Here is a 25,583-nt window from a genome sequence, read left to right on the forward strand (position 1 = left end):
GTATTCGTCGGATTTGAGAACCTTGAGGAAGGGGTGCAAGAAGCTAGAGCGGTCTTGGAGGAGAGATTGGAGTGAGGCGAGTCGCAAAGAATATCGTGCGGCTCTGAGTAGGTATAAATCCGCTATACGGGTGGCAAAATCAAGATTCTTTGAAGAGCGTATAGGTTCTGCGGCCAACTCTTCTAAAGAGTCATTCAGGGTTATTAAGGAGCTACTTAATGCCCCTGAACCCCGGGTTTTACATGAGGACCCTCGCAAAAAATGCACTGAACTGGCCTCGTTTTTCAAAAGAAAATTGATAACATACTGGCCTCCCTCCCCCGGCTAGGTGAGGTCCCCGCCTTGGTGGACAATTCCAACTTTCAATCTAAGATGCAATCGGTGGAGATGGCCTCCCTGGGCCCGGTTACTATGGAGAAAGTTCTGGCGGTTCTGGGCTCAATGAAGAGCGGCTCTCCGAAAGACCCAGCACCTATTAAATATCTCAAACAGGTGTCCTCTGTGATTGGTGGCCCGGTGACGGACCTGATAAACCTGTCCTTTGCCCATGGGGTAGTCCCCCCTAGTTGGAAAGGAGCGGTGGTTAAGGCCCTTTTGAAAAAGCCTAACCTTGATCCCGCTGACCTCGCCAACTTTCGGCCTATCTCCTTGCTGCCGGGTATCAGTAAGGTGGCTGAGAAGCTGGCGAACAGACGCCTCTCGGACTTCTTGGAAGCCAATTCCCTCCTGGGCGATTCCCAAACGGGTTTTCGTCCCGGTCAGGGGACTGACACTGCCCTGTTGGCGGTCGTGGAGAATGCTAGGAGCATGCTGGATGCGGGGGGATCAGTGGCAGTGATCCTCCTGGACCTCAGCGCTGCTTTTGATACCGTGGACCATCAGGTGCTTCTCCAACGGCTGTCAGGGGTGGGGGTCACGGGTCTGGCCCTCAAATGGTTCGCTTCCTTTTTGGAAGATCGTTCATTTGAGGTGTGGGAAGGCCATGAAAAATCATCTTCAACCCCTCTCCAGTGTGGTGTGCCACAGGGCTCTTCATTGAGCCCTACGTTATTTAACGTTTATATGGCCCCCCTGGAGAGTGTGGTACTGCCGCTGGGTATTAAAATCATCAGTTATGCTGATGATACTCAGCTGGTGGTAGGCCTTTCCCAGTCGGCGTACCATCCCGACCGGCTGCACACATGTCTTGAGAAGATCTACACGTGGATGTGCAGCTCAGCCCTAAAGTTAAATGGCTCCAAGACGGAACTGATGCTGCTGGGGAACTCCTCTCCATCTTTGTCCCCCAGCAGCTGGCCAGACTGTCTGGGACCAGCTCCCCCCCCCAAACGGGAGATCAAGAGCTTGGGGGTATGGCTGGAGCAGGACCTTTCGTTTAAAACTCATGCCAAAAAGACTGCTGGCGTGTGCTTTGGCCTGCTCCGCGCAGCCCAGAAGATTTTGCCTCTGCTCCCAGTGACCACCCGAAGGCTTCTCATCCAGGGACTTATCATCTCGCGGCTGGACTTCAGCAATGCGTTATTCCTGGGTGCACCCGAATCTACCCTGAATAAACTGCAGCAAGTGCAGAACGCGGCAGCCAGACTTCTGACGGGTCTCCCTAGGCGTCAATCTGCCCGCCCGGCGTTGAGGGCACTGCACTGGCTCCCTGTGAGAGACAGGGTGAAATTTAAGTCACTTTGTATCGCTCACAAAGTCCTGCACGGGGTAGGTCCACCTATTCTGGGGGAGATGGTCCAGCCCTACAAGGCCCCTCGCTCTCTTCGCTCTGACGATCAACATCTCCTTCAGGTTGGCAGGGTGAAGAAGGCAAGAACGGGTGGCAGAAGGTTTTCAATAAATGTGGCCTCTTTGTGGAACTCGTTGCCCCTACAACTGCGCTCGGAAGCTAGCCTGCTTCGGTTTCGAAAACTTTTAAAAACTTTTTTGTTTTCTGTTTAATCCCTTCATTCTTCAGTAGTGTTATGTTCTGGTAAGCGCTGGGATGCCTATAGGTAACCAGGCGCTATACAAAACTCAGAATAATAATAATAATAATAATAGATAGATAGATAGATAGATAGATAGATAGATAGATAGATAGATAGATAGATAGATAGATAGATAGATAGATAGATAGATAGATAGATAGATAGATAGATAGATAGATAGATAGATAGATAGATAGATAGATAGATAGATAGATAGATAGATAGATAGATAGATAGATAGATTTTTTTAGGAGGGCATGGCACCTGCAAAGTATTGCTGGACCACTTGCTCCCTTAGTTTTCACTTCTACTGGAGAGTACTTCTTCCTGTTGTATATATATTTATTTACTGTTGTAACTTGGCAGTCTACCATGCTTGAATGGTAAAAATGTTTGCTGCGCATTACCACACATTCACCCACATGCCTCTCAATGCGTGAACATGAGTCATGATGCATCTGTGTGCATCTAATAAGATACATGCATGCTATCTGGCATCCATCGTGGAAAGCCATTGCAGAATTGGCAGCCACCCATGTACATGCAAAGACAATATCGGGACCACATAGAGCTGAGTCATATTAGGTTTGCCTATGCTTGTTCATTATTGTACCTCACGTGGAGAGGGTCGATTTGAGTAAGACTTGTTTTCGAGGCAAGGGAAACAACAAAATATGAGGGCTCTCATTACAAATAACCCATTCATTCGGCTGGGCTCGGTGACCGCACTTACGTTGGTGAGTGGTATTCTACCTGGAGATTTCACCTACTGCAAGTAAGTGAAGTCCAGAAGTCTCTGGGTGGAATCCCAGAGGAAAAAAAAGGGGGAATCGGCATGGTAAGTCTCATTCCCACAAGTGGTATTGTGAGGCGCGGCAGATTTAGGCTGCAGTCAGAATGCACATTGCTAATCTTGAAAGAGTGTCAAAGCCAATGAGCTCAGCAGCTGTCTGTTTTGATATGTGCCAGCCCATGTCCTTTCCTTTGCAAGCTCAGTTTTTATTTAATTATGAAAGCAGTTGATACTATTTAAATACATAGAGTTGGTTTGGCTGTTAAACCTCTTTTGGTGGACAGAATGAAATTATGAATTACCCTCAATGCTCAATGTGCAAGGATTTATACTCAATGCGTTTTTCCATGTGAATAAAAGGATGCTTATCAGGAAAAGTTAAATGTGTTGCCAACTGTAGGGATTTTCACTAGAAGAGAGGTCACATTTTGAAGGCACTGGAGACTCCATACATACTATTAGCGTAATCGTATTTGTAAAGCACAAATAAGAGATTAGAGGTTCTCAAACCTCTGTAAATCACAGGTATCATCAGAAGACCTCAACTAAGGGAGCTTGAACTGAAAAAGAAAGATTTGGACATTGGATCCATCTGTGACCCGAGGATTAGATTATATGGACTTCGATACCCTCAAATCCGAGGAGGAAAAGTTTGATGAGAGTAGGGGCAGTCAGGGCAGTAGTCCTGGCTCCAGGACTGTATCACAGAGATACAGCGGAGACTAATTATCAGTTAGTTTGTAAATGTTAACCTCCATCCAGGGATTCTATTTTAAAAGGAAAGGTAAAACAACTTAAATTGCATTATTTGTTCTATTTTTTTGCATTTGGAACTTACACCTAAAAGATATGAGTATGTTAACTATGTTATGTGAGCATAGTTTTGGATGTTGTAAAGAGGCCATGCAGTATAGCTTCAACATTTGAAGACGTACTCTGGTGTCCAGTTACTAATTAGTTATCACAGCCTTGTAAAAAACGTTTAACAATGTAAATCTAATTTAATACAAAAAATGAATCTGTATGATTGTTAGAAAAGGGGGTCTCTAATTAGCAAGGGTTTGCACCTTTGTCCAAGTAGGGACCCCTCCTTCTAGTCAGGATAAGGGAGTTACACTCCTAAAACAGCCCCTGCTCACCCCCTTGGTAGCTAGGCACGAGCAGTCAAGCCTATCTTAGAGGCAGTGTGTAAAGCATTTGCACATAACCAACAGTAATACAGTTAAGACACTACAAAAGGACACCACACCAGTTTAGATTAATATCCACTATTTTTATATGTCCAAAACAAGACCAAAAACTATAAAAAAAAATCCACCATACAGTTATTCGAAATCTTCAGTAATCAAAATAGACTTGAAATGTAGTTCCTTAAAGTTGATAGCTCTGTCTGGGGCTATCCCGGCATCGTGAACAACAAATCCTAACAGTTCTGGCTGACTGCGGCATCACTGGGCAGCTATGGTATCGGGAAGACCCGCAAAACAGTATCTTTAGAAATGTAGGGCGTCAGCGACCTCTCGATGCGCCCTGAAGGGCGGGCATCCGCAGGCATAAGTTCAGGCGGTCGGTGCAGGAGTCATCGGGCCATTGAAGTCACACACGTTGCAGATCGAACTCCTTGCGGTTGAAGACGGGAGCGCCAGCGTCGGCAGGCGTCGGGGCGGCGGTGCGAAGTGCAGCGTGTGGTCCCCTCAGGTCACGGTGCAGGAAGCAGCTCGGTGACAGTCGTCCAGTGGTGTCGGTGAGACCAGGGATGCGGTGCAAAGTGGTGCTGTACTCGTCGCAGTGCTGGCAGGGCACGGTGCAAGCAGCGGAATTGTCTTTGCTGAAGCGCTGTTGTCCGTTGGTGAACTGGAGTCGATGGTGCCGTGTCAGTGGGCCAAGGTTGTGGTGTGGGATGAGGACGGTGTGTCGTGTAATTTACGAGCGGTGCCCTTGAACCACAGTGCAAGCAGTGGCGTAGATGTCGGCGTAGAGGGTCGTCGTCGGGGATACCAAGGCACCGTTGTGGAGCAAAGCGGTGCAAAGTGCGGTGCCCACAGGTCACGGAGCAAGCAGCGGCTCTGCGGCAGCATCGCGTGGCATCATCAGTGAGACCAGGGTTGCGGTGTGGCAGTGCCCTCTGCGATGCCTTCTGGACACGGAGTCGGCAGCGGCGTCATAGACGGCATTGGGTTGCTTTTTCTTCTGTTGCAGCACAAAACACACAGTCCCCAGTGCTGATGGCAGAATAACTTAAAGTCTTTGCTGTTCCTAAAACTTCTTGAACAAGGGGCAAGCTCTACCTCAAGCCCTTGGAGAAACTCACAAAAAGAAAGTTGCAGAAAGTTCAGTCAAGCTCCTTCACTGCCCAAGACAGAAGCAGCCACTGCAGGCCAGCATGGCAAAGGACATAGCAAAGTGCTAGTCTCTCCTCACAGCTTCTCCAGCTCTTCTTCTTGGCAATCTTCATGGTTCCAAAAGAGTTCTAAAGTTCTGGGGTCTAGGCCCCAATATTCATACCCCAAATTCCTTTGTCATCTCAGGCAGACAGTATCCGTGCTTAGTCCAAACCAGTTCTGTCCTCTCTAGCCCAGCTTCCTGGCAGGGGGTGGAGACAGCATTGTGGAAGTCAGACCCGGCCCATTCAGGTGCGAGGAAATCTCCTACCACTACTCTAAATGCAGCCCAGGTCTATCGAGCCCAGCCCTGACCCATCAGACTCTCTGGAGCCACTGCACCTCCCCAGCCCCTGTCACTCTAAAGCCAGACAGTCAATACACATCCTAACAAAGGCACACAGGTTGGCCAAGCAACAAAATACTTACTTTCTAAAGTGGTATTTTCAAACACAGAATGTAAAAATCACCTTTACTAAAAGATGCATCTTCAGATTCTGAGTTCAAGCTTACTAAACTTAATTTTCCTATCTGGCCTCAATGGTAAGTTATATTTATAAGATGTTATAAATTAACTCCCATGCTTTCATATGGGCCAGATAGACTTCCAATAGTGAAAAACAAAATTGGAAGTATTTCACTATCAGGACAGGCCACCCACATCATGCCATGTCCTACCTTTCAGATGCACTTCACCCTGCCCACAGGGCTACCTTGGGCCTACCTTAGGAGTGATTTACTTGTAGGAAAAGGGAAGGTTAGGGCCTGGCAAGTAGGTGCACTTGCCAAGTCGACATGGCAGTACGCAATTGCACACAGACACTTCAGTGGCCGGTCTGAGTTACCTTTGCAGGGCTGCTTGTGTGGGGGGCACAACCAGTGCTGCAAGCCCACTTGCAGCATTTGATTTACAGGCCCTGAGCACACACAGTGCACTGTACTAACTACGGACTAGTAAATCAATTGAACAATCATGGAATCACCAATCCATGACAATAACTTACAACGGGAGCATTTGCACTTTAACACTGAAAAGCAGTAAGAAAGTGTGCAGAGATGCTAAACCAGCAAAACCGGGAGATCAGAAAGCAAAAAGACAGGGGAAACACGCCAAAAGATGCCAATTCTAGCAATGATTGACAGACGTTTAGAGAAGTATAATTCTGAGAAGGAAAGATTCACTTATATTTAGTGCCATTGGAAATTTACAGCAGGAGAGGGTCAAATTATGTGGCAGTGTTGAGTAAAATATGCTGCAAGAAAAGGCAAATTGTGCAGCGTAAAGCAGGATATTTTGCTCAAATTTGTATTCATTATTTTCTCACTTTTACACTGTTTAGGCATTGGTTGAACCTCTTTAGTTCCAGTTTGACACCCAAATATGGTAATAAGCAACAGAAAGGTGACCAGTCAACCTTTGCAAAGGGCTTTCCACTGCACGGCAAAATGTGTTGCTGCAAATTTAGTAACCTTTGAACCATTTGAAATAGAATTGATTTTTGTCAAAATCTTCAGATTATGCAGCAGTTAATGGATTAAGTTCCAGATGTGGTGTAGGAAAGTAGGATCTGCTTCTATGATTACCCCCACTTTTTGCTTGATGTAATGCTGTTTATGACTAGTCTGACTGGGATCCAACTAATCAGAACCCCAGTCTCTCTGCTTTCTCCCCTAAGCTGTTATAGTAAGTACTTAGGTACATCCCAGATTGGATACTTGGGTACCCTTATCAGTCCCTAGTATATGGTACTAAGTTACCCAGGGCATAGGTACCCAAAGGTACCCCATAGGCTGACGCATGTGTTATGCTACCTATGGGAGACCATTCAAGCTATATCTCCAGGCCTGCCATTGCATCCTGTGTAAGCTGGTGCTAGCACTACTTACAAAAGATATAGGTTTTCCTATATCTAAGGTTACTGCAATTACAACCCCTTCAGCAGGCCTTTTCAACACTGAAGGCAGAGTGCTCGGTTCTAAGTGTGAGGGTGCTCCTGTATGAGCAGGACATGCCTACAGCCTTCAGAGTCCATTCTCCATGGGTTTAAGTGAGAAAGCCATATAACATATAGAGGGGCACTGCGTCATCATTACGCGATAAACATCTAAAAACTGGCTGTAACGAACCCTGTAATGTTTGGTATCAAACATGTTGGAATCATATGCCCACACGGTAAATGGTGTGGGAGGTATGATTCTCAGCAATGTAAAGTTCCTCCGTTAGGCCCTCAGTGCTCCCGGTACTAGCCTTCTAGACCCGGACGGCACAAAATAGCTGCTGCTGACCTGAGACATGATTGGGCCCTCCTGTTGCTGAGCCAAGCTTGAGCAAGGGAAGGCAGAACAATAGGCATCCTGTCACAGGAAGGTGTGACCACCTCCCAGACAGGGTTTAGTGTATTGGGGCAGGGTGGGAGCGCTTTCCAGCACCACATAGTCTGCATGCAGGGCACATCTGGTGCCCTCCATGCATAGTCCAGCTTTTTTCAGGGTCCTCTGGGAAGGGTCCCCTTTCTTTAAAATTGCAACTGCGATTTACACGCTGTTGTGGTCCTACACTGCACACAACTGTGGCTCCTAAATACTCACCTTGGGTGGTTCTTTAGGTCTCCAGCACTTCTACATCCACTGACTATTGTCTTGTCTCGCTGTTTGGAACCCAGCAGTTAGAACGTATCAAGACCTGGTGTCCGTGACAGGGACCTCATTTTTGCAGTAACTGAGTGCCTGTATATATATTTTTTTTCAAGATTATTCCAAGTGGATTATTGACGTTGCATCGCACGAGTGGAATAACGCTCCGTAAGGGCTTATTGGCAATTTGGGCCAGGTGGCAGTGGGATTGGTCCCTGCCAGCCGTTTTTCCTATGAGAGCCCGCATTCTTTTCAGAGATATTGATCCCTTGTCCTGATGAAGCCAAAAGGAATTACTGGTTGAAACACGACCGCACCTGCGTCGACATTTGCAAAGGAGTCCCATCATTTTGAGTTGTGTGAACGAAGGAAAGCGCCGCCTTTAACAGCTTTGAGGTGTTATTCCTCAGGCGCAATAGGGACTACCTTACAGTGTACTATGTTGAATTAAAAGTGTACTCTGATTGTTTTGTTCTGAATAGGGGACCTACTTATTGATCTATTTGTTTATGATATTTGTATGTTTTTGATATATGTTGTATATGTTGTACATATTGTACATATGTAGTGTATCATATATATGAGCGTGACTTAAATGTTTTTGTAATGAAGTGTATATTGTGTATATATGAAATTGACATTTGTATTAGTTTATTGTGATTATATTTTGTTTGGCCCGTCACCTGACACGTACACAAGTTGTAATAGTGGAAATTAATTTGTCATAAATAAGAATTGGGACAAGCAGGGTTATTAACTGTACTCTGGCTGAAAATAAATGTTTTGGATTGATCCCTTTATACAGTTTTTTCCTTGACTCCACATCGTTGATGTTTTTTGCTCAGGTATATTAGGGTAATTTGGGCATAACCCCTACTGTGTATGTGCCTATTGTCTTGACATGAGTCGTAGTTCGCATACCACTATTTAAGTATATGGTTTGGTCTCCACTGTGTATTCTGTGCTACTTACCTGTTTCGATTGCAAAGCATTGTGTCTATATATATCTCCAGCTAGTATATATCTGTATGTGTTAGTGAGTGTAATAAATTCATATTTTTATAAATACACTGTGTGGTTCTTCTTCACTTAATCTAAACCTATAGGAATATAGTAAAACAAGCTGATTTATACTCCTTCAGGACTAAGCCTGAAGACTGCTCTCTACAGCTATCGCTTATAGAGCTTTCTAGAGTTGTCTAATACCACTAAAATCACCATAAGGGTTGTCTGGATCAGTGCAAGGTGTCCACTTACATAAGTGTACATCATATACTGAGCCAGCCTCTCACATGCAGTAAATTTATAACTATGCGAAAAATGCTGTGGCCGCATAAGTGTATATTTCCAGTGGCCCTGATTCTATTGCACTTAGAATATTTAATATTTTAATGTACATGTGTTGCAAAGTCATCCTGTGGCTGGGCACCCCCATTTTTTGCTTTGCTGACTGGTACTGATGGTAACTGACTCTGACTGTCCCTGGTCTCTGCCTATCCAGGCCCAGGGCCACTGCTATGCTGATGACATACTTAGAATACAATGGAAACACCTATGTGCACAAGGGTACACTATGGGTTAGGGTACCCATGTGATTGGCATGACCTTCCTTATAACGCCCTAGTACAAAATAGGGCAGGGGAATCAAAACTACATATAGGTCCCTAGTATATAATAGGGCAGGGCGGTGTAGAGACCAGCAGCCTGTTCTGCACTTGTATGCGTGCACTGATGAGGCCTGAGGTCAGTTTAAAAGTACCCATGTGTTGCAGGACTGCTTTTAACATGTAGATTGTTCCCAAATTCGACTTTGGTGTGCTTGGGGCACTTATAAATAAATATACTGCAATATTTTGCTTTATTAGGTAACCCCAGAGTCTCCCCAAGGTGTCCCAGTGGTGGGGTGTCAGGTATTGTAAGGAGCACCCTTGTAAAATAAGTGTTATATGCCTTGGGTTTAGTGAAATTGCACATTTTACCTCTCATATTGTGGCAAAGTGCTTCCCCAAACCAACCTTTGTGCTAGGAGCACTGTGGAGTGAGGATCTGTTGTAGTGTAGTTCCTATAGTCCCAATAGGCTCTGCGCATTGGAATAATATCTTCAGTAGTGTAGACGTAGGACTGAGGTTAACTAGGTCTCTACTGACTATATTAGACTTACGTTTTTTGCCAGCTAGCTCAGAGTTCACTAGAAACTTTCTCGAATAAGCGAGGAGGAGTTTAACCTCCCTGGATAGACAAGAAGGGATTTAGTTTCTGACAACCATAAAACATGACAACTTTGCTCTCCCTGAATAAGAGTGTATCTCTAGAGTCATGTGAAAACAAAAGACAGCTATTTCACTCAGTCAATAAGTGCGTACTTAGTTTCACCAGATTGCAGAGAAAAAGAGAGACGGGCGTTTTCAATAAAAGGTGTTATTTATTGAGCAGTCTCTTTCCTCATACAAGAGAAATGAATTGCTACAATTGCAATACTTATAGTTAAGTAAAGTGCATACAGTAAAAGCAGGATTATGAAATAACACTGTAAAAACATTGATATGGTTTCTTAGCCATATGATACTTTAAAATGGATAAAATAGATACATACATATATACATTGACTAATCGTACTCAACTGGTGCTTCTAACTACGCCTACCCCGGTGTACCTGACCTAAGCCTAATACGTGGGAAGGAGTAAGTAAGTAGCAGTTTAAGTTAAGTTTGTTTTGCCAAGAATCTGACTCAAGAATTCTCTGTAAGGGTTTAGTCAATTCAGTACCTGGGTATTAGAAGGCAGGAGGGCTGGTATCTCTCTCTCAGGACTCGGTATCCCAGTCACCCGCAAGGGTAAGCTGGAAATGCCGGAGGCTGGATTTCTCGGCAAGAGAAAAGACAGCGTCTTTCTCAGCGCGTCAAAAGGGAGGGGCAGCATCCGTGGGCTCTCGCATCTGCTGGGCTCTCGGGCAAGTAGTAGCTGCTCCAGATTCATCACCACCGTGTGCTTGCTTAAGGCAACGTTGGTATATTTATACCTGAAAGGTGCCGGGTTTGACGTAAGGCTGGACATAAGACGTCAATAAAGATGTCAATAAGAACTGGTCGTTCTTACAGTGTTTTACATGAGTTCTTGGACAAAATCAAAACAACAGTAGCGGGGATTTCCCAGGTTGCTGGAGGCTTGGATTTGTTTAAGAACTCGGTGTGCTTTCTAGGGGGCTGGAGGAATAGGCTTGCTTAATGTGACAGCATGCGCTATGACTGAATTATGAAAAGGGTTTCTATGCCGTTGTAGGGATATTATTGATTTATAACCAGACAAAGGCAAAGAATAGGAATATTGATTCAGGTACCTAGATAAACACACTACACTGTAACATTTTTACATATTCAGAACCCCTAAAATATCCCCTAGGTGTTCCATGAGTGGGGGGTTCCTTATAAAATATGTTTATACGTCCTGGTGTTGGGGAAATTGACCAGTTTTTTTCCCCATTGCAGATCCCCAGCCACATAGTTTAACATAGCAAGAAGTTATTCACTAATAATTCCCACCAGGAGAATCAGAAAATATATTTCAAGCACTTACTAGAATGGTATGGATAAATCCAACAATATACTATTGTTGAATAAACCCTAAAATATACAGACCAGAAGCTACAAGACGTTCTTGTCTGAACGCCAACATTCAGCCTTCCAGTGACCTTTCCTGATTGGTCAGAGTTAAGTGGATTAGCCAAGCTGTTTTGATGATGTGATAAGTAGCCCCAGGAGTGAAAGAGCCATTCAGGGAGAAGATGACTCTGCTAAATAGGAATGCCAGAGCCGGGGTGGGAGGGGTCATAAACAATAATCTTCAATAGGAGGAGACAGGCAGGAGAAACTAGTTTCATTTACACTCCTACTCTTTACACACAGCCAGATGTCAGGCTTAAGAAAGTAATGTGAAAATGGCAGGGGAGGGAGAATATGGAGACGAGCCATCATGGGGTTTGGTTTAGCCAGCTCTTGGATCTCTGCTGAGAATTCAGCTTTATTTAATTTTGGAGAAATAGTGCTTTCTGGGAGACCATTGTACCACACTTAGGAGCAAATGGTTATACTCTGGGATGTTGTCCTGCACCTCACTGGACAGGAGTGCCCCCCTGTTTGACACCAGATAACACTGAATAAGTATCTGAGAGGGGCAGTGCCTCTCAGATCTACTGCTTGAAACTACAGAAGAAGAAGGGCCCATCGTGAAAGTTTGATTTGCACCAAACAGGCCCTGCAATCTGACTGACTGCACCTGCTGCACAATCAGGAACTACAGCACTGTGGACCTAACTTGCACGGTCCTTAGGTGGTTTACATCTTTTTTAGAAAACCGCCAGCAAACAGTATGGTCACCCCCTTTTGCCACACCCATCCCCCCGATGAGGGTTGGAGTGCCTCAGGGCTCTGTCTTAAGTCTAACTTTATTTAATCTGTACATGGCCCCCCTGGCACTCCGGGCAGAGGAATACGGTACACAAATTATATCCTGTGTCAAATGACATACAGCTGTTGTTTACTTGCGAAAAAAACGCTTCATGGAGTGGAGGTGAAATCAACAACTGCCTCACCAAGGTGTTCACCTGGTTCAGGCAAATCCAACTGCGGGGCAATTCCGATTTGTCCAAAATCATCTTATTTGGCAACAGCCTCAGCAAGGAATGGTGTAACTGGTGGCCCAGGATATGTCCTCCCCGGCCTGCCCAGTTACCACCATAAAAAATCTTGGGGTAAAATTGGATGTGGACTTGTCTATGAAGTCCCAAGTCCAAGCTGTGGTCGGTACCTGTTTTGGACTGCTGAAGATGATGAGCAACTTTCTCCCCCTACTCCCAGTCCCGCATAGAAAACCGTGGTCCAGGCCCTGATAGCAGCCAGGCTAGACTATGTCAATGTCTTGTACTTAGGCCTTCCAAACTACCTATTGGGCCGCCTACAGGTGGAACAAAACGCGGCAGATAGGGCCATCCTGATGGTTGATCTTAGGACTCACCTGATGCCTTTTTTGATGTCCCTGCACTGGCTCTCTGTGCAAAAGCGGGAGAATTTTAAGGCCCTGGTTCTGGCCTTCAAGGCCTTTCATAATATAGGGGCTCCCTACATCAGGAGCAGAATCCAGCCCTATGCCCCAACTAGGACCCTGCGGTCCTCAACTCAGAGGCTGGTGAGAATGGCAAAGTTTGCACATTCACGTATGGGCGGACGTTCGTTCCAAGTGGCCGCCGCTAAGCTATGGAACAGCTTACTGCCTCCTCTGAGCCAGGTGCAGTATATCCTGAGCTGTAGGAGAAAGCTAAAACCGTGGCTCTTTCAACAATAGATGTGGCACTCGCGGTTGTGCGATAACTGTTCTGTTCAGATAGGGCAAAGGCAGCGCCGGGACACTCCTAGGAGTAGCCATGCGCTATACAAATACCCTACATAACAAAACATAAAAGGACCAAAGAGTGGACTCTCTGCAAGCTACAGGTTAACGGAGCTCAACTAGGCCATCTCCACCAAGAATCCCTAGCCGAGAGTACTACCCGTGGATTTGTAAGGGTTTTGTCCAAGTAGATTGTGGGAATCGAAGTCCCAAACATTCAAGGACTATCTTGGAGCTTCAAGATCCTTGCAGTAAGTTCTGGACATTTTGGGACCCTCAAACGAACTTCAGGAAGAAGTTCCAGATGTTGGAAGAAGTTTGGAGCAACTTTGGAAAAAAGCTCCATAAGTGGACCAAATCGACCTCTCCACCAAGCTGGCAACCCTCATCCACAAGCCTGCCTGCCCTCCAGGACTTGGACTTGGACTTCCAGAGTTTTTCCAGGAGTTGGGTGAAACCTAAGCTGGCGAACCCTCACCGAATCTGGCATGATGAAGTGTATCGAGGGACCCGGGGAGAAAAAGCTCCATAAAAGTTTCTAAATTCAAATGTAGAAAAGGGTATCCGGACCAGTCACCAGACTCAAGCCGCCCAACTTCAATCATAAGGCGGCCTCTCTGATTTGTCGCGCTGGAAAGCTCCAGAGGTCTCACTTCCATACGTTTGACCGGAGGATAATCGCAAGGCAAGCCTGCGAACCCTCACAGAATCTAGACTGGCTTAGAGCTTCGAGGGACCCGGGTAAAAAAAGCTCCAGAAAAGTTTCTAAGTCAGAAGGTAAACACTTTGACAGAGACCTGCTGCAAGGGCTAGCAGTGCAGGGCTTCATCACGGTCGGCCTAAAACTTTGACTTTGTCCCGGTCTAGTGAGACCAGATGTCCCAATGGCCACTAAAGGTTTCTATGTGCTATATAGTGCTAAGTTTTAAAAATAAAATGGTGTCATTTTAAAGATACAAATATTTCCCATTTTTATAAATTGGTGTTGGATTTTTATTTTGTGTTGTGTTTTAATTATTTACTCAATTGGTATTTTTAAATGCTTTACATACCTGTCTTTGGAGTTAAGTCTGTCTACTCGCCGCCAAGATCCCAAGGATTGAGCATGGTAATAATTGTCTAACACCTATTCGGAACTCTATATTGTGTTGTTGGCCTCATTGCCTGTGGTAAATAACTATTTACCACTGATAATAATCCACTTTCCAACCAATATTGTTCTATTATATTTTAATTTCTGCTTCGAGGTAGGCACATTTTTGGCCTAGGGGTACATATCCTGGAAGCTAACCTATAGGTCGGCTATACCCCTAAAGGCACATAAAACAATTTAGAACAGGAAACAAGGGTACAGATTTGTTAAAACCTTAAGCTAAGAATCTAGTTTTAAAGTTTGATTTGAGTTATTCTTTGTACGTTAGGTACAAAACAGAGTAGCTTTCTTATTATCACATTTTTTTTATTGTACTCCTTAGTCATCGTCCGACATTTTTGACCTGATGTAGGCATTGGTAAATTAGGACCAGCTAACATGTGTTTCACTGTCTAAGTGATTCGGTCTGTGTAGCTGAACAATATGTTGGAAGCCAGTAAATTGTTGGTTTTCAATTCTTGGAGGGACCTGGTCTTGGAGCGTTATGGTTAAAAGACAAAAGTCTGTAACTGCGGTCATCTGGGAAGACGGGCAACTTCAACCTACACCCTCGTTTCTTATTATATTTTAGGTTTGAGGCATATGCACCGCTTTAGGCACCCACATACAGACGTTGACAGGGTTGCTTCCTAAGAGATTTTTTGGAAACACATTTTATACCTTTATTTTATTGTCACTCTTATTCAGGATTGAAACCTGTTTCTATAAATTTAAGAACAGTTTGCACAAAACCTCACCCTATTATCTATTAGGTGAGTTGATGGTATTGAGATTTAAGATCAAATGAGTATGAATGCAGTGCCGGGCTGTTTGTTGGTGGGGCTCCCTAGACAATTACTCTAATTATAGCTTAGAATCAAGGTTCTATATATATGGATTCTGTTAACAATATGTATTGTTTGATTTGGAAAATTTAAACATTGAAATAAGATTGTTATATGTCATGTTTTGATATGCATTATGTCCTAAATTACATTTATCCTGAACTGATATTTGTCTTATGTTTTTACACAGGAAATATTATGCAGATCAATGTTTTGTAATTCTTAAGGAGGGAATATATATTTCTATTTGTCCTGAAGAAGGTGGTTTTATTTTTCTTACCCACCGAAAACCGCTGACACCGGCTGTTGTTAAATTTTAAGAACATAGTGTTGTATGTTGAAGAAACTCTCAAAACTACGCACTTTCTGTTGATTCCTACAAATTAACTTTTGCTAATATTAAATGTGGATGTCTTATATGTGGTCTTCCTTGTTTGTGTTAAAAGACTTTTGTATTTGTTTTTAATTGATTTTAAGTGATGTTTCTTATGAATATGTATGAATTATCTGATATGAATGACATTAAAATGTGATAAATTTGATGATTAGTAAATGTTGTGTTGGTCCCTTTTTAGACTGGTATAGAGGACTGTATGACCTTTAAGGCGTTGTTGTGTGAGAATAGATGAACGCATGGTGTTCTCCAAGAGAATTTACATTTGATAATTGCATGTATGATGGACAGAGGGCAGCCATGTGTGATGGAGCCAGGCAGGAATAACAAATATTGTGTATCAGAATAGTGTGTGGCAAAAGACAAAATAGAAAATGCTTCTAAGTAGCGAGGCATCACTTTTGTGTCTGTGGTTGAAAATGACTGGCAACATTGCTGACTAACTATTTCAGTGCAAACCTTTGGTTTGATGTCATTTAACAAATCCAGTAACAAAGCTCTCATATTTGAAAGCAGCACAAAGCACCAGTCGGGACCCTATCTTAGACCATCTCGCATAAGTAATTTCTCCGGCTCTCATGCCAGCTGCATTGTGTTGTGAAAAAAGATGGCAAACACTTGTGGTGATGTAGGCATGAACATCCCTCAAGACGGCATCTATTTGTGCTGTAATGAGAACAGAATGATGAAGGTTTGAAGCAAGGTGGCAATCAGTACTTCCCTTCACGTCTACTCAAGAAAGGGTTACAGTCTAATCTGGGTCAAATATGACTCGGGTTACTCAGGGACATACGCCTAGTCTACACACTAAGTAGAACTGCCTTCAGGCCTATGATGTACAGAGCTGTATAGCATTTCTTAAACAAAAGTTGATGAATGCTCCCAGGACAGCTGGTATGTCCAACTAGTTACAATGGAACCCAAAGGATACTACATAGCCCTTCTTTAGACACTGAAACCGCTGTTCATGGCAGACCATATTTCAGCTGTTTTACACTGCCATTCCCTGACCTATAGAAACTCCTGTAATGCATCTGACCTTTGCTCTAAAATGCTTGCAACTACTTCAGTGGGGTATGGCTTTAGGATTAAGGATACTTTACACTTGTCCTCTTAAATTAAGCATGACTGCTCTGTGCCAAGCTACCAGGGTAAGCAAAGATTAATTTAGGTTGTGTATCTGACATACCCTGAATAGGATTGTGGTCCCTTTTTGGACAGGGTGCAAACTTCTGCCAACTGGGAAAGGGGAGGGACTGGGAAGTTCTTCCTTTCGGAATGAGGGCCCTCACACACCCAGCCTGCTGGGTGTCTTGCTTCATCGTCGGGCATGCTCCTCGTCAGGTCGGCGCTGCAATACCCGACGGGCACCCTATGCAGGGGCTCTTTGGCAGAGATCTTTTATTCCTTGTCATACAGCTGATCCCCATTAATCAAACGGGGTTTAGGAAGGGGATTGGAACTATTGCCAACATCCTATCCATCACCATGATTGCAGAGAAGTGTATGAGTAAAAAGCAGGAACTAAACATGTGTTACGTCGATCTTCAGGCGGCGTTTGACAGTGTCGATCGTAATTTATTGTGGATGAAATTGAGAGCATGGGCCATTCCGGAAAGTATTTTAAGGGGTTTGCTCCTATTTTATTCGGATACATGGTCGCAAGTGAAAATAGGTGATGGCACCCGGCTATCAAGAAAAGTCCCTACAACGATTGGTCTCAAACAGGGATGTGTTCTCGCGCCTCATTTATTTAATCTCTTCATCTCGGATCTATCGGGGCTATTGAATAGTTGCAATGCTCATCCGCCGAAACTAGGTGATTTACAGCTCAACCATCTGGCCTATGCCGATGACATAGTGCTTATGAGTTTAACGAAGGTGGGTCTAACCAGACTAGTAAACGAACTTTCGGTTTACCTGCTGGCAAATAAACTGGCCTTAAACATCGCAAAAATAAAAACTATGCTGATAACCAATCACCGCGGATCACATCACGCTATTTGGTTAAAAGGAAAACCATTAGAGAAAGTTTCAGCATACAAATACCTGGGCTTCTACCTTGATGATAAGCTTAATTTAAAAGAACAGAAGAAATATTTGACTCAAAGAGCGGGAGCCTTGATATTTGGTTTAAGTACGTTGTCAAAAAAACTGGAAGGTCCATCACTCAAACCCTTATTAACTGTGATGGCCAACAAAGTTCTCCCAACTTTGACCTATGCAAGTGTGGCAATGCACGGAACGGATGCGGACCTATTGAATAGTTTAACAACCAAAATTTATAAAAAGGTTTTACGATTACCCAGCATGGCATCACCAGCGCAAATGCGACTCGAATTTGGATTAAAAAATGAAGCCCTGGGCAGACTATATTCATACATTAAGATGTGGTATCAAATAAAGCAAAAAGCAGTTAATAACAATCTCAATACCTATTTATGGCAAGAACTTCAATCCCCCAAAAAATCCAAAGCCAATCAATTCCTTATGTATGCTTTGGAGGCCACAAGCTCAAAAACGTTATGGGATACAAATCTGTCATTTACTTTATTAAAACAGATTTAAAATAAAGCAGCTAAACTTCATTCACTTGTTTTGGGTAAAGAAATTTTTTTCTCATCGTTCGCACTCTTCGACTGTAGTAAATGGCTATAAGACACTGACACCGGCACTGTATTTGGAAACAACTTACTCCATCTTTATTAAAAGAAAGCTGATGTCATTGAGATTTGGTAACTTTCCAACATTAGCTGATGAACCAGCCTGGAAACGGCAGGTAGCTGTCTCATGTCGTTTGTGTGGCAGCTCCAAAGAAGATCTTATACATATAATTTGCCATTGTAAGACGCTGTCTAAGGAACGGTCATATTATTTAAAGAGTAGTTTTCAGATTAAGAGGTTGCGAACATGAAGATCTGCTATTATTGGATGCCTGGACACAACTGCTCCTCGGTTACATTGTAAGCTGGTGAAGTTCTTGCAGGCATTTGAGAAACACATTAAACACCATGAAGATATGTAATGCTAATGATTTGAACTATTGCACAATGATGTAAATATTGATCGGAAATATTTGATTTTTACTTTTTGCCATATAATAGACGTTTTATTGCTAATTTTAACGTAATTTTATAAAACAAAACAAAACATTTTCATTTTATATAATGGATGTGTTTTTATCTAGCAAATTGTTATGGTTTTAATTAACTGAACAATAAAGTTTATTATTATTATTATTATTATTATTATTGTTATACGGTTCAGTGGCTGTAGAGAACACGGACTACACACTGGTAGAGTTAATAGGAAAGGGGAGGGACTGGGAAGTCCTTCCTTTCGGAATGTGGGCCCTCACACACCGATCCTGCTGGGTCTCATGCTTCATCATCAGGCATGCTCCTCATCAGGTCGGCGTTGCAATACCCGATGGGCACTCTATGCAGGGGCTCTTTGGCGGATATCTTTTATTCCTGCCTTATGATGCAGTGGTTGTAAGGGGCCTTGAAAGTGTAGGAGTGCAAGTGTATAAATTAAAACAGGGAAATTAAAGAGTTAGGTAAATTAGACTTTTAATGAGCCTGCCTTCCCCTGAATAAAAATAGAGTTGACGACTCCCTCCCCTTTCCCCTTACCACTGCCAGTGTGTAGTCAGTGTTCTCTACAGTCCCTTGTCCTGCCCCCTCATCCTTCCCACAACAGGAACTGCATACCCTTTTCTTTTGACATCTAACCAGGGCATGTATGCTGGACCTCTCTAAAAGCTCTTAGTCCCCCTCACTTGTTGGATATAAGTACTGAGACTCTGACCTTATCAAATTACTACACTATTGGACCTGGGAAGATCTCTTCTGGAGTAAAGACTGCTGTGCTGTAAGGATTGCCACATTGCCTTCACTGAATGTTCTGAGGAACTACTTCTCTGCTTTGCTGAGCGGCCTTGCTGCCTGCTGATCTTTGCCCTACTGAGGACAAGGATTGAACCCATCTCACTTGAAACCAGAGTGGCTCAAAGAGATTGCTGACTTGCCTCCTGTTTCCTGAAGTCTCAGGGGCACAAAAGACTTCCTGCAATCCTGCTGGTGCTGCTGGACTCTGCCATCTGTGAGTCCTTCTCTTGCCTGAGGTGCCCCCACCAGTCTACGGTTCTGCAGCTGATTTCTGCAAAAAATGATGCTTCGTCTCGACTGCTTGAGAAATTCCGCAGCATTGCCCTTTGATGCAGATGCAGATGCTGTTGGACAACAGTGGATCGAATGCTTGCTCTTTATATTGACACTTTGCTCCAGTCAAGGTATTTCTTCAGAGGGACCGGTCTGAGTCCAGTTGCCGGCCTACCCTCCAAGACAAAATCCTAACTTAAGACAAAATACTAACTTAAGACAAAATACTAACTTTACTACTACTTACTAAATGCCTTCTGTGTATACCAAAAGTAGTAAGTTTAGGATTTTGTCTCAGGTTAGTTCTGTGAATCGGCCCCTACATGCTTACACCTGAAATTTGACCTTTTCAGTGAGTGCACCACAAAGAAATATACTATGAATATCTTACGAAAGATCAAATAAGATAAATTATTTCAAACTTGTTTTTTATTTTTGGGGAAGGGTGCCTGTTGCTGGGAACAGTTCAGGGATCCCAACTGCCAAGAAATCAAAATAACAAATATCCAGAGTTCAAAAGCAAAATCATTGTGGGGAAATATGGAAAACCGAGGGGTTTCTTTGGCAATACGTCTGGATTGTTCAAGATAAGGAAGGACAATTATATGGTGCATTCGGCAGGACACCAAACAGGTATTCAGAAATCTCTTTTCTTTCACTTTATCTTCAACATAATTTCATGAACCAATGTGGTACATCTAGATCTGGTATCCTTTCCTCCTAGAGCACGGTGATTGATATGTCCAGAATAAATGTTTTATTGATTTTATAAGATATCTAAATGTTGTACAGTAGCTGCTACCATCTCAAGCTGACTACATAAGTCTCACCTGCAGAATGTCTACAGGCAACTCCTCAGAAGGAAGGGCACTTTCGCCAAGTATACAAATACATTGAAAATGATCAAAACCTGTTCTTAGTACACGGGAAAATCTGTTTTCTTCAAAAAAACGATTGGAACAAAATTGTAAAAAACGACCAAAAATGTTCCAATTTGTTTAATAGTTTTAAGAGCTTAACTATTCTATACACATAAACAATTGCAGAAATAAATGAAAACGATCTTCATACTTTAGCCTTCTGAACATAAATTACCAACCTCTGCTTGTTGAATGGACTTCCAAACGTTATATTTTCCTCCACTGTGGCATTCAGAAGCCAGGGTTTCTGAGCTGCGTATGCAACAGAGTTTCTATTTTTGCTGAAGAAGGAAAAAGAAAGTTCTTCAAAAAAAGTATTTCAGCATTAGATGCACACCATGTATACATTTGTTAGCAGATAGTTCATTACATGTTTTGTGTCTACAAGGGTGAGAAGACGATTGGAAATCTGAGTAAGAATCTGATGGGGATCATCAGTATTTTTAATTGCGAGTGAACTCAATGCATTCACAACACTTTTCAGAGAGTTGCATACCAGCCGTTCACACTTTGAAAGGCAATGGCCTGTACCTGATGGTTTCCCTTTTCTAGCCTGAAATCTAAATATTAGTGGTGCTAATATCAGTGTCTTTAAAGCATATCTGATAAAAATGGGGGGGGGCATATTACCAACAAGTAGCGATATTTATCACTAAATAGGCTTGGCGACGATTTTTTTATCGCTGAGCATCGCCGAATTTATCGCTGAGATAACGTGCTACTAGCAACGTTTATCTCTAAAGCGATAAATTTTCCGGCGATAGCGGCGAAATGCGTGAATATCGCTGAGAATACAGCAATATTCACGCATTAGCGACGAAATGCTCTTAGCCGTGTTATCCACCTCCAATTGGATAACATGGCAAGAACTGGTCTGGGCAGTTGTAAGTATTTGATGATATTCGCACTTAGCGCGAATATTTCCATCGCTACACCTGCCTTGCTAATAGGCGATAGCGATGTTAGCGACTGTTTTCAGTCGCTAACAGTTTGGGTACGCCCACTTTGCATGTCATTAGCGATAAATATCGCTAACATGCAAAGCGGGCCCCAAACCGTTCGCTATCACCTAAAAGCTGTCGCTAACTGCTGTTAGCGACAGCTTGCTAATAGGGCGATAGATTTATCGCCGCTTAGCGGCCGAAAATGGCGAAAATTCCCTATCGCCACCCTTGATAATATGCCCCGGGGTTATTCATTTCGGGACAGGCGACATTTCTCACCTTACTAAAGACAATTTGGTGAGTCGAAAACACAGTGCCTAAATATTATTTTCTCAATCTTTGTAACTATAGCACAAGCAACAGCACTTCTCAGAGAAGTGTTGTTAAGTCCAAGCAGTGCCAACAGTTTTAACCTCAAGAAAACAACACGTTAAACTAGAAATATAAATACATTAAAGCAAAATGATTAAAATTGCATAAGAAGAATCATAGCTATACATTTTTAAAGTTTTAGGGCAAAAAGCTCAAGAAAAAGTAAAGTGCCATTGTCTGTGATAGTCAGTTACACTGCGCAAGTCGTGCTGGTCAAATGTTTTATCTTAGTATTTTTAGGCCCATTTAGCCCCTGGTAAGCTGAATCACGAGGCTTTCCCTCAAAGCAGTGGAGGAATGTAGGAGGTGGACAACAGCCAACCATATTTAAATAAACATCTCGGCCTGTTGGAGATCTATGTATATTCAGAAACATTGCTGTGTGAACACCATGATCAGAGAGCCTGCACAGGAATCTTTTTTGCTTTTCAAAAACTAATTGGGAGTTTTCTTAAAATGTCTGAGGGATCATTTCTTTGTCTTCCTGTGTGGTGGACCAGGCTTTCCTTGACCTTCTGAAATAGGAACATAACATATGTTGGAACATCCATAAACGGGGTGATTGGTCTGACCTACTTAGACCAACGGTCCCAAAGTCAGCCGTGCCATCAAGCAAGGTTTGGCACTGGAGTAGCAAGTGGGGTCTTTGCCTCAGGAAACATCACAGCTCACTTTCCTGGGCAGAGAGGCCAGGTATTGTACACATCAATGTGTATTGGTCTCTAGGGAAGAGATGAGAACCCATTTTGACTCAAACAACCAAAGTATATTTTATAAAGTTACTTCTCCACTTAGGTTATAGAAAATCTGACATCATCAGTAAATTAGATTTTGAAAATTGAGTGGAAAATAACTTTGGCTTATGTTTCTAGTGGTTACCCAAGTAGATGTGCACTTTAAAGAGTTTAATTATAACTAGGTATGTCCCTGGATAATGCTTCTCATATCTACACAGTAAAAAACGTTTCTTGGCCACAGTCACTGCTAGGGTTCACAATTTCAAGTATGTGGTGTACTACTATTTTATACAATAAGCACCCACACTTGTGGGCTTACAAGGCACAACTGAGGAGTGACGTACTGATAAATATATATATATATATATATATATATATATATATATATATATATATATATATATATATATATATATATATATATATACATATATATATATATATATTCACTGAAAAAACCATAGGTTATAGACCATATATAGTTAGGAATTTGCATTTACAAAACCTTGAAAATTCACTGAAAAAACCATAGGTTAGAGACCATATATAGTTAGCTGGACATTTTATTGACATAAAACCAATGAAATTCCATATATAGTTAGTTGCACTAACTATATATCGTGCACCCGCAATCCACTGCTGATGATGTCACATATTACATCATTCATGACATGGTCAGTGACATCACTGATGACATCACTGATGACATCTCAAATGACATCACTGATGACATCACTGATGACATCTCAAATGACATCACTGATGACATCATCTAGTGTCTGTGTGTTTTTGTAAAGTTTAAATATGTTTTACATATTGAAGAATGAGTGGATGTATGGAAGACTGAGTGTGTGTGTGGCTGGCTGGGAGGTGTGTGACTCTGTGCATATCAATGTGTACTTGTATCAGTGATTGTATAAGAGAGTAAGTATGTGTTAGTATATGTGTGGAAAGTATGGTGTTCTGTGTTTAACTGTATAGATGAGGAAATCGAAGTGTGATTGATTCTTCACAGGACTGACTAGGTGTATGAGTGCATATGATAGTGTTGTAATAATGAGTGACTGTATGTATGAGTGATTGTATGGGTGAATGAGTGAATGTGTGTGTAGACGTAGGAATCAGTGAGTGCGTATGTAGTAACTGGTATTGGTGTGTCATGATGTCATCAGTGATGTCATTTGAGATGTCATCAGTGATGTCATTTGAGATGTCATCAGTGATGTCATCAGTGATGTCACTGAAGTATGGTGTTCTGTGTTTAACTGTATAGATGAGGAAATGGAAGTGTGATTGATTCTTTACAGGACTGACTATGTGTGTGAGTAACTCCATGGATGAGTGGCAGTGTGTGAGTGTCTGCATAGGTGTATGAGTGCATATGATAGTGTTGTAATAATGAGTGACTGTATGTATGAGTGATTGTATGGGTGAATGAGTGAATGTGTGTGTAGACGTAGGAATCAGTGAGTGCGTATGTAGTAACTGGTATTGGTGTGTCATGATGTCATCATTGATGTCATTTGAGATGTCATCAGTGATGTCATCAGTGATGTCATTTGAGATGTCATCAGTGATGTCATCAGTGATGTCACTGACCATGTCATGAATGATGTAATATGTGACATCATCAGCAGTGGATTGCGGGTGCACGATATATAGTTAGTGCAACTAACTATATATGGAATTTCATTGGTTTTATGTCAATAAAATGTCCAGCTAACTATATATGGTCTCTAACCTATGGTTTTTTCAGTGAATTTTCAAGGTTTTGTAAATGCAAATTCCTAACTATATATGGTCTATAACCTATGGTTTTTTCAGTGAATTTCATTGGTTTTTTAACAGCTAATATCTGTAGCTGTAAAATGTATTCTTCTTTAAATCCAAAAATATATTTTATATGTTTATTAATAACTTTTTTTTAAAATATTTTTTTTTCTTCGTTCCCGCTTCGCGAATCGGGAAGCTTCCCGTTAGCTGACCTTGATGCCGCGAAATAGACCACGAGCCGGTAAACGTTTCTTTACCGCAACTGCCGCGTTAGAAAACAACATCGTGACGCCTCCCGTCCGCATGACGTTTCGCGTTGTCGCGTGATACGTCATATGACGTGCTACGTTAGCGAACTCGTACGCTTACCGAGTCGCAAAGCACAGGTTTCTGGAAGCAAACCGGGAGGCCCTGCAAAGCGCGTAACATACACACAGCAGGTCATGTGACTTGGTAATAACACTTTTCATTGGTTCATTTCACTTTCGGTTTCCTAATGATGTAAGACTAGGTCATATGATCTAAAATGAACACTTTTCATTGGTTGAGAACTATTTTTTTTCCCAAATGGTGAAAATCCCTCCTTCTTTCCTCACTCTGACTTTCATCATTGTGAGAGAAAGACCCTTTGTTACCAGTGAGCAATGGCTTCTTTACTAGCTTCAGCTGGTGCTTCCCCACCACCTCCACCACATCCAAGGAAGAGTGGACCACCTGCTAAAGTTATAATTCAGCAAGAAGACGAAGAAGAGGAACAGGACGACCTAGATAATCTCCCTATTATGGCCAGAAGATCTGTTGTACCGGAAGTAACGGGACCAGAGGGCAGGGAGATGGTGCCAAATATACAAACGAGATTTCGTGAAGTAAAACAAGTCTGCCTACATTGCAGTGGATTCATTTGCTACGCAGAAAGTAGCATCACTCTGATCAACAGAGCTATTGACAATCATGCTCATGTTTGTCCGAAACTCCCCAAACAATAAATTCTTTTTTTTTGTTTTCTTGCTCCTGTTGAGCCCTTTACAATGAATCGTTTTCGTTGCCCCCTCCGAAAAAAAAACAAAAAAATTATAAAACTGTCCAGAAAAATTCAAAAAAAGTAAAAAAATGTTCAGAAAAATAATAAAAAAAATATAAAA

At 42.6% G+C, this 25,583-nt stretch overlaps 1 protein-coding gene across 6 annotated transcripts in view; it reads right to left on the reverse strand.

Annotated features, from left to right (window-relative positions):
* The window catches only part of ABCC9 (ATP binding cassette subfamily C member 9), a 1,243,587-nt gene that overhangs the window by 652,940 nt on the left and 565,064 nt on the right, over window positions 1-25,583 (reverse strand). For all 6 annotated transcript variants that reach the window (XM_078674078.1, XM_078674076.1, XM_078674073.1 and 3 more), the window contains one exon: window positions 20,795-20,896. In XM_078674078.1, the coding sequence (XP_078530204.1) occupies window positions 20,795-20,896 (102 nt within the window). The remainder of the gene's footprint in view (window positions 1-20,794; window positions 20,897-25,583) is intronic.

The sequence above is a fragment of the Lissotriton helveticus genome, chromosome 1_1 (assembly GCF_964261635.1).
Source record: "Lissotriton helveticus chromosome 1_1, aLisHel1.1, whole genome shotgun sequence".
NCBI classification, from domain to species: Eukaryota; Metazoa; Chordata; class Amphibia; order Caudata; family Salamandridae; genus Lissotriton; species Lissotriton helveticus.